Source organism: Gobio gobio (assembly GCF_949357685.1).
Source record: "Gobio gobio genome assembly, chromosome: 5".
NCBI lineage: Eukaryota > Metazoa > Chordata > Actinopteri > Cypriniformes > Gobionidae > Gobio > Gobio gobio.
Genome location: NC_137101.1, coordinates 6,908,675 through 6,918,259, shown reverse-complemented (window position 1 = coordinate 6,918,259; position 9,585 = coordinate 6,908,675). Strand labels below are relative to the sequence as shown.

General features: G+C 38.9%; 2 protein-coding genes across 6 annotated transcripts; both read right to left on the bottom strand.

Annotated features, from left to right (window-relative positions):
• Window positions 1-1,642: 1,642 nt before the first annotated feature.
• rad51ap1 (RAD51 associated protein 1) lies at window positions 1,643-6,033 on the bottom strand. Of its 5 annotated transcripts, none has more exons than XM_079818328.1 (10): window positions 5,594-6,033; window positions 5,342-5,385; window positions 5,116-5,260; window positions 4,885-4,991; window positions 4,713-4,790; window positions 4,524-4,595; window positions 4,224-4,358; window positions 2,698-2,877; window positions 2,153-2,299; window positions 1,643-2,051 (listed from the first exon to the last, which is right to left on the bottom strand). In XM_079818328.1, the coding sequence occupies exons 1-10, from the start codon at window positions 5,608-5,610 to the stop codon at window positions 1,924-1,926; spliced, it is 1,053 nt and encodes a 350-aa protein (XP_079674454.1). In that variant the 5' UTR covers window positions 5,611-6,033; the 3' UTR covers window positions 1,643-1,923. The 5 variants fall into 5 exon arrangements, with proteins under 5 accessions (XP_079674454.1, XP_079674453.1, XP_079674456.1 ...); XM_079818327.1 differs by having other exon boundaries at window positions 1,644-2,051; window positions 2,698-2,874; window positions 5,107-5,260; window positions 5,594-5,857; XM_079818330.1 differs by having other exon boundaries at window positions 1,644-2,051; window positions 4,524-4,592; window positions 5,594-5,849.
• Window positions 6,034-7,254: 1,221 nt separating this feature from the next.
• On the bottom strand, window positions 7,255-9,205 carry fgf23 (fibroblast growth factor 23). Its single transcript, XM_079818350.1, has 3 exons — window positions 8,910-9,205; window positions 8,622-8,725; window positions 7,255-8,146 (listed from the first exon to the last, which is right to left on the bottom strand). The coding sequence occupies exons 1-3, from the start codon at window positions 9,148-9,150 to the stop codon at window positions 7,715-7,717; spliced, it is 777 nt and encodes a 258-aa protein (XP_079674476.1). The 5' UTR covers window positions 9,151-9,205; the 3' UTR covers window positions 7,255-7,714.
• Between the last annotated feature and the right edge of the window lie 380 nt (window positions 9,206-9,585).

The window sequence follows — 9,585 nt, the reverse complement described above, 5'->3', positions numbered from 1 at the left end:
ATATACTTTTTAAACTAAATTGCTCATCTTGCGCAGCTCTGCGAGGTGCTAAGGATGATTTAATCACGTCGGAAAGGTCACACTAGACGTAGGCAGAAGTACCGCCCCCATGTTTACAAAGCGCTCGTGTGAAGACTAATACAAACGGCCTTCAGCAAAAAAAAAAAAAAAAAAAGGTCAAACGATATCGGACGATTTTTCAGCTGAAATTTGAGTGTTTTTGCTAAAGGGTGTTTGTATTAGTCTTCACACGAGCGCTTTGTAAACATGGGGGCGGTACTTCTGCCTACGTGACCTTTCCGACGTGATTACATCATCCTCAGCACCTCGCAGAGCTGCGCAAGATGAGCAATTTAGGTTAAAAAGTATATTCATTTTTGTTTTTAAAATGACCGATATATTCGCTAGATAAGACCCTATTCCTCATCTGGGATCACATGAGCCTCCGGAGCCCATCGAAGCGTTTTGAAACGGCATTGATTTGGACCTTCAGCATTTTGGTTGCATTTAAAAACATTATATGATGAAAAATCCTGGAACGTTTTCTTCCGAAAACTTAATTTCTTTTCAACTGAAGAAAGAAAGGTCATAAACATCTTGGATGAGTAGATTGGGTAAACCCAGCCTGATCTGCTAGCGATTTGATTTCGCCTGGCAACTCAGTCTGGAAACCCGTACACTCATTTCTACTGCTTCTGTTACACTTTTGCAGGAACCAATCACAGACTGGCTTATCCACCTGGCCCGCTATTGGAGGGATTATCACGGTTGCTTGTTGATCACACCTCTTGTGGTCTGATTGGTTGAAGGACTATCCAATTGCATACAGAGTCATTTAATTTATGTGCGTTTATTCTTACATGTGCAGTAGAAAATACAGAGCAGACTCCCCAGACCAATGTTCAATCTTAAATTGAGTTTGGTCTGGTAATAGCGAGACAAAGGGGTGAGTAAATTATCAGGACATTTTCATTATGGGGTGAACTAATCCTTTAAATGGATAGTTCACCCAAAAATGAAAATTCTTCCTCAAATTGTTCCAAACCTGTATGAATTTCTTTCTTCTGCTTAAGATAATTTGAAGAATATGGGTAACCAAACAGTTGATGGGCCTCATTGACTTCCACAATATGGATTGGGGAAAAATACTATGGAAGTCAAGGGGGCACATCAACTGGTTAACACATTCTTCAAAATAACTTATTTTGTGTTCATAAGCGCAGAACTGCTGTTCCATAGGTGCCATCTGCTGTAAGAGAGTCGATTTATATTTTCATTCAGCCTGTCTGGGGTTTTTGTTTGTGAAAATGAGACCCAATTTTTAACGCTCTGATGTAAATTTTAAACAGTTGATGGAAAATAAGATAATGCGCATTCTAAAAATCGGATTCGGATAATAAAGGTATCTAGAATTATTCATGGAGCTGATAAAATAATTTATAATTTTGAATTTTCCCTAACTTATAGCAAATATAAGATTTATATATATATAAATATAAGCAAATATAAGACTGCAAGTATCCTCAGTTTCAGGCAGAGTGAGATTATAACATGAAACGAGGTTCATATTTCATAAAGACTACAAAAACATAAGTTATGCACAATTGCAATGTGATGCATAATGTTTGGAAAACCAGATTTTAGTATATTACACAGTCTTTAATGTTTATCAAAAAGTGCATATTTACAGAGCTAAAACACACCAGACAAAAAGACATTTAAAAATAGTATTATAACAAAAAGTAATTTATTCCTAACATATTGCTGTAAGTGAGGGATGAAAGGCTTTAAAATTATGGATAAATCTCAGAAAATAGAATTTTTACCATTTTTTTCCTGCCATGGAAACCTAAAGATGCATTAAGCATTCCCACAAGCCGCTGTGCAGATCCTCATTACATTGTTCCTTTAAAACTAGTCTGTTTAGTTCACGGCAGCATTAGGGTGGAGGGGTTTGATTCGAGCCAGACGAGAAAGTCCTAAACGCAGCCCCTGACCAGGAGACTTCACATGTGCATTCTGGGATGCACCGGGACTCCGACCAACCAGACCTGCAGATGGAGTTAGAAAGAGTTTACAACAGGACAACACATGTGTTTTTGGCAGTCAAAATCGACAACTTTGCATTGATGATTTCAGCCTGTAGTCTCACCAGGGGGATTCCACTTGCAGGTCTTGGCCAGACTGCCCCCTGCAGGACTGGAGCAGAGTGCAGGTTTAGAGATGGGTGGAGTATTGGGCGTCTTCTTCAGTCCAGATGTAGGAGCAGCTGGACTCCGACAGATCGCTGGGCTGGGAGCTGTCAAAAAGAGAGATGTTAGTGGGGCATGCCTTTCATCGGACACTAAATATAAGGATATTTACACTTGGAAGGTTTGGTTAGATTAAAATACACTTTGATTATCCACGAACTTCGATACAGGCATTAAAAACAACCATCTCCATGCAGCAGATCTTTCTTTGTGTGTGACGGAGGAATTCCTACCACTATTTTTACACAAACTCTTCACAAGTCCTCAGTTGGTAAAAAATACAATGTACACACATCCAACGAGCGCATTTAGCCCAGCACACAGCATTGTTTTGGATGTTTGGTAAATTTCGTCGCAAATTGTGTCTTCAGGTTCAGTGTTAAAAAAGACTAAGAACAAGGACTAAATTGATCATTTTCTGTTTTTAATCCACAGAAAAAAGTACCCGAGCTTTTAGCTTTCGAGGCTTTCGTTGGCTTTTTCTCTTTCTTTTCCTTCTTGTCCTTCACAGGAGGTGGGGCCTTCTTTTCTGTCTTTAGTTTCGCCACATTTTTCTTCTTCACTGTGAATGTCTCGTCTTCACTTTCATCTTCTTCAGTGAAGTCTGCATCACTTTCCGAATCTGCTACAGAAACAACAACCATAAATAAATGCCCACATTTTGAATCAGTAGTATTAAATTTCATCAAGAAAGCACTGAAGACACATGCAGCAGAGGCCAGTCCAGGTCCATGTGACTTAAAAGAGTATCTATAATGCTTTTTACATGCTCAACTTTCTTTAGTGTATTGCTGTTGGAGCATGAAAAGGGTCTGCAAACTGGCATACACAGACTGAAGGGGCGGGCCTGGTAGAGTTAGTTATTAAAGGGGTACTTCACTTCATGTATGTAGTAGAAATGTGAAATTACTTTAGAAGTTGGTGCCTTCTAGACTGAGAAAAGCCAGAAAATGTATTTTTGGCTCATATGGATGAAAGACAACAACTCCCAGAATGCACTTGCTCCTACTTCTGGCTGTAGTCTTTAGCCTCTGGCCAAAAAAAGCCTACGATGATGCAAAATGACAACATTTGCATCACCAGAGGCTTTTTTCCAGAGATAAAATACATAAATCTCTAGTCTCAGGGTGATATGAGGGGGGAGCATGATCATTCGGATATACTACCGGGTTTCTACTGATACAAAGCTTAATGCTAATCGCTGAAGTAACCCTTTAATGTTTCTCAAACACATTTGAAGCGGTTGACCAATTGCAACACAATGGTCCAGCCGTCCATTCAGAGTACAATGAGCTTTTCAGAAGGAGGGGCTTCATAGAGACAGGAAGTAAACAGAGTGTTACAGACTGGGAAGAGAGGAGCTGCAACAACGTCAAACATGTGAAAAATGTTTTTTGGAACATTCACCCATTATAAAAGTGCTCTGGGTTATTCTGAAGCATTATTTAACACGTTATAAAGTAAAATATCTAGCTTCCGGCAGACCGCCTCCCGTATTCAACTTACGAAAAAAGAGTAACTGGCGCGACGATGGCATCGGACGTAGCGCAAGCGTTTTGAACTGTGGAAGGCGGTCCAGCGGAAGCTAGATATTTTACTTTATAAAGTGTTAAATATGGATATTTTTCTTACAAAAACCCATCGGTTCGCTTCAGAAGGACTTTATTAATCCCCCTGGAGCCGTGTGGAGGACATTTATAATGGATGGATGCTCTTTTTTGGGCTTCAAATTTTAGGCTGCCATTATAAAGCTTGGAAGAGGCAGGACATTTTTTTAAATAACTCAGATTGTGTTCGTCTGAAAGAAGAAAGTCATATACAAGGATGACTTGAGGGTGAGTAAATCATGGGTTAATTTTCAACTACTACCAAAGGAACTATCCCTTTAAGACCCCCAAAACAGCATTTAAGACTTAGTGAAAAGGCATAATATGGTATCATTAATTAAGATTGTAAAGGTCCCCAGATTACCTGGTATGTTTTGCGGCTGGTAGTCGTCATCGTCTTTGTTGTCCTTCTCCTTCAGAGGTTTTCTCTGCTCTTCTGAGGCTTCAGTCTGTTTGGAAACACTGGAAGGGGAGGCGTCTATGCTGATCAGATTCAGCCCTGAAAACAAGAGCAATAATAAACACATGCATAGAAAATGCAACATTTGTTCTCTTTTTATATCAGCCCCGATTATGCAGTTTTCTGAAACACTGATTACACTTGGAAATGTTCATTTTGTTGACACCAAATGTTAATATCTGCATAATAACAAACCTGCTTTACCTAAACTTTTGTCATCGATGCTACAATTTGACAGCACAGGAGGAGAGTCCGGATGGGGATGAATGTCACCTACTGTACAAAATCAAGCTTTGTTTGTCGAGTTTTGTTTGGAGAATAGACATGGAAATGTCAAATACAGATCCATAAATATTTATAAAATAAAAGTAAAAGCCAATTATTTGTTATTACCTAAAAGGCTCTCATCTGCACTGCAGTGCAACAGAACAGGTGGAGAACACTGAACAGGTTGAGGCGCGTCACGATCATCTGCAAAACACCAAAAGACATTAAATAACAGTAACATATAGCTTTGCACTTCACGAATGAGGGAAATTAACTCTTAAACCAGAGGAACATTCACCAGTTTTGGTTGTAGACTCTCCGTCTTGTGTTCCTGATGAGTCCAGCAAGGACAACGTTAGAGCTGCCTCCAAATCTCTGTCATAAAGTTTATCATCGAGAGACATCCTGAAATTACACAACAGTCAATGGTGTCAATATACAACATGGTCCATTCATGTTTTTCTGTGAGTGGGCATTGCAATTACACAAAACATTTGAGCTGGTTAGTGTTTCAAAATGCCTTTGTAACCTCTTCCTGCTTCCAGAGCTGGTGAGCTCAACAACAACTTCCTTTGGAGATGCACTTGTAGTCTTGTGGTTTATCTCCGTATCAAGGTCCATGACAGCCGTTCGAGGTTTTTTGGGAGGAGGTTTCTCACAGGCAAAGTCCTCATCTGTCACATAAATCATGAAAACATATTTATAGGTTCTGAGCATTTTGAAGTGATATCCTAAATGCAAATCAGATGTCTCACCGTCGTCGTCTTGGAAGACTGAGTAGTTAACAGCTTTCCTATTTCTGATGACAGGCAGAAAACACAGCTTGCGTCAAAGAGGATTGATTATGAAAATATAAGGAAGTAAGTTAACAGATCATTACAAATAACAAAGACGAGCAGCTGTCATAAAGAAGCAAGCACATATGGAAAGTGACATGACAACACTAATCTAGGGTATGGATTAACTCATTTTGTAATTGAAGGAATGGATGTATTTGGAAAACGCACCTGGAAGGTCGGTCCATAGTTTGGTCAAAAAGAGACAATAAAATCGCGCTATGAACACAACAACACTACTGCCGTATTTTTCTACAACCTTTCGTAATATCTAGTGAAAGTTATGCAGCGGAACAACCAGCAATAAAAAAAATTAAGTTAAAAACATAACGGGCACTTAGAAAGTCTGCATTTGTATCTGAGGCATGTTGTTTTAATGTGAGCTGAAGCTGAGGTAACTTACTCGACCCGCCTGAAAACAAACGGCGGGAATCTATCTGAATGCACGAATTTGCAATTCACTATAAGCATGTCTATCGTTGTCTTTCCAGTTTAACACTAAGGGAGTGATTAAAATATAATAGTAGTTTTGAATTATTACATGGTCTTAAAACCTCGACAAAACTTTTAATTGGTACAAGTTTTGTGCGTTTTGTAAAAATGTCGAATCTGCGGATACGTTTTTTTTCACGTGAAGACTACGTCACACGAATTTTTTTATTTTACTTATTTATTTTCTGTTTAATATGTATTATAGTGTACCCCTTCTGTTTATTATAGTGTCTTCGTCAATATTTGCAAACCAATAATGAATAATTAAGTTATACTGTTTTATGAAAGATGTCAATAACCTGATGTTGTTAGTTGTTTTTTCTAAATGATTTAAAGTCGTTTAGAATTACTTCACTAAAATATAGGCTATTTTGGTGGACAAATAAATAAATAAAATTTCGGAGATAAGGATAAATTGACTATTGCAATGCAATATGAACCTAAAAACAGATTTAGACTGAAACACATTAAAGGGGTAGTTCACCCAAAAATGAAAATCCTGTCATCATTTAGGCTACTCATCACCCTCAAGTTGATCCAAACCTGTATGATTTTCTTTTTTCTGTTGAACACAAAGAAGAAATATTGAAGAATATGGGTACCAAACAGTTGATGGACCCCATTGACTTCCATAATATGAAAAAAAAAAAAAAAAAAAAATACTATGGAAGTCAATTGGGGCCCATCAAATGACATTCTTCAAAATATCTTCTTTAGTGTTCAGCAGAAAAAATAAATTCATGCAGGTTTGGAACAGCTTGAGGGTGAATAATAACATTTTTGGGTGAACTATCCCTTTAAGACATCCATTGACATTTTAAACCTTTCTTAAGTAAATTAATATAGGCCTATATTTTTTTTATTGCTTTAATTTGCATAAGAAACTGTAAAACGTCATTGATAAAAAATAGTTATAATATAAAAAACAAAAATGTAATCTTCAATTTAAAACATGCTCTCAAATCAGCTATACAAACTCTAAATCCTCTTTCTGGTTGTAGAGCTTTAGCATAAGCAGGTCATAGTGTAACCTATAGGTTGGCTCTATAAGGCCCTTCCTTCCGAAAATAACCAAAGTGCAGCCTTTGACATTGGAAACAAAGCAGAATGTGGAAAAGTTTATTCTTGGATACTCAGATGTCGATTCTAATGACAGGAACCTGAGATGTTAAACCAGATAAGTTTCACTGAGGGACAAGTTCAATCAAACAAGAGTCCGGTAACCAAAATGTGATAAACAGATGATTTTGTCCAAATGAACTATACTTCAAGGATAGTTTATTCTACAAAGATTATTTTGCATTCTTTGAAAATGTCAAACTCTGACTTTCATTGTGTTTAAATTGTTTAATGCACATTAAAAGAATAAAAATACGAACTTAGTCTTTCTAGCTACTGCTAGATGAATATAAGACACAAATAAATCACAGAACATATTTTCTTTAATCAAGAAACACATTTTATTTATCTAAAACGAGTAAAAACGGGTAGGCATAAGATTTCCCTGCACATCTAACAGCATCCATATAAATACCATAAATAAAACATATGTAATTCATTAAATAAATAAATACTTTATTGGTAGACAATTGTGGGTGGTGTCCAGCACCAAAGACAAATTCATGGTGGCAGGTGAAAAAACAACAACAACGCAGGGTTTGGTTCTTCAGATTTGGTGAGATGCAGACACTAAACAGCCTAAAGAATCTGTGAATTTGATTTTAAATATATGTCCTTTATTTATTTATGACCTGTGATGAAATGATTATCGAGTCACACTCTTACGTTGCATGGACGGGTCTATCCGACAATTGCTGAAATCCGGGGACTGCCGGGGCTCGTGTCGTGAAGAAGGTCCCAAGGGTCGTCGTCGGAAGGGGAAACTACGGTTTCCCTGGAGATGTTTCGCCCCTCAGACGGCTCAAAGTCCAAGTCCCCATCGTCCTCTTGAGCAGCTCTGGAGTCGGACTCCTCTCCGTTCGGGAGCGCGTTCAGCGGGTCTGACGGGTTCACCTGTCGGTTTCTCCGCTCCCGGTGCTGCAGGCGCTCCAGTGGGACGGTGTTCTTCTCTGATAAGAAGAGAGATGACTGAGGGAGGTTCTGTCCAGCTATAAACACCTGTTTTGCCCCATCCAGGTTGAGCAGTATGCCATGCTTGGTGGAGTAGTACACGTCACGATGGTTCTCCAAAAGTTTGTGGTGAAAAAGACAATCTTCTTTATTGCAGACCGTCTAAAGACATACAAATACACCAATGGTAAAACAACGAAGGCAAAGTGTCACAGGTCACAGCTAAATGCACTTCTATTAGTTAAGGCCCGTTCACAAGATCAATAACTATAATGATAACAACACAAACGGTATTTATTATAAGCGCGCGCTGATGTTTTGTTGTCTGCGCTTTAAGTGCTCGAGCTCTTAAAGCAGGATGGATTCTGATTGGCTGTCAGTGTTTTTATCGTTCATCAGCTGGGAAAAAAAAATCGTGATTCCAATGAAATCTTTTCTCTGTGCCGTTATGGTTATTAGTTGCCGTTATGGTTATAGTTGTGGTGTGGCCTCTGCTATTTTTAGAACAATCTCTTTATCATTATTGGTTTGAACGGGCCTTTTGGCTACTGTAGGCTATGTGTAAGTTGTAACTTATGCCCATGCCTCAATTTTTACACTTTTTTCTCAACTTAAATATATATGATTAAAAACTTACAGATGTAAAAAGGGTCCCTCCTGCGTCCATACACAGAAATCGGTTGCTTTTCACTCCAAATATTGCCAGACGGTCTCTGCTCTCTGCCTTCAATAAAATTACACCTGTTGAAATGCAGGATTTAAAGAAGATTAAAGACACCGTTTGATATGAAAAACGTTATTTTATATAATCATCATTAATCAGACTGGTACAGTTAGACTTTTATTACTGCATTAATACGCAAAATATCGGTGGCATCGTCTTTATGCTGATTGAAGAAAAAAAAAAAACAGTAGGCCTACTCACTGTAGGACCCCCGGTTTGTAGTTTTGCGCACATGTCCATTCGGGCTGATCTCCAAGTAGAAGTTGTTCAAGTCTGAAGATGTCTGAAGGTGGATGAATCTCCGCGGGTTGCCCCAGTTGGAGCCCAGGAGAGGAGAAGGGTTGGGGGCAGCATCCGCAGGTCTGAAGCCCTGGAGAGCGGTGAGCCACAGCGCAAGGACTGAGGAGTGCAGCATGTGCAGGTTGGAAAGTGCGCAACGCATCCTCACAGCGCAGAGTATCGGTGCGTAAAACAAGTGTGCAGAGCTGAAGAAGTTGTGATGCGTAAAAGTTTGTGAGCGCGGCTATTTAAACGCATCCTGTGCCACTCCTCGCCAGCATCTTTTACGCAACACTCGCCCCCAGAGCCAGAGGATGTGAGGGGGCGGCTTCAACATGTCCACCTTCTGTTTGTTATGAAGGTAATTGACTGGCAAACCAACCATTATTGGTTTGTCGATTTGCCACAAATTTGAATTTCTATGTGTCCAAACTCATGGGACACAAGGAAGTCCCTCTTGGCTCAATTTAAAGGTTATTGTGCATGTCAGAATCATTTGGTGGTCTCCCAAAGTTTCTCAAATGCTCATATGTAGGCCTACGTTTATTTATATACTTAAGATTCTCTCACCTATTCATTGACTTCTCTGCACGGTCAG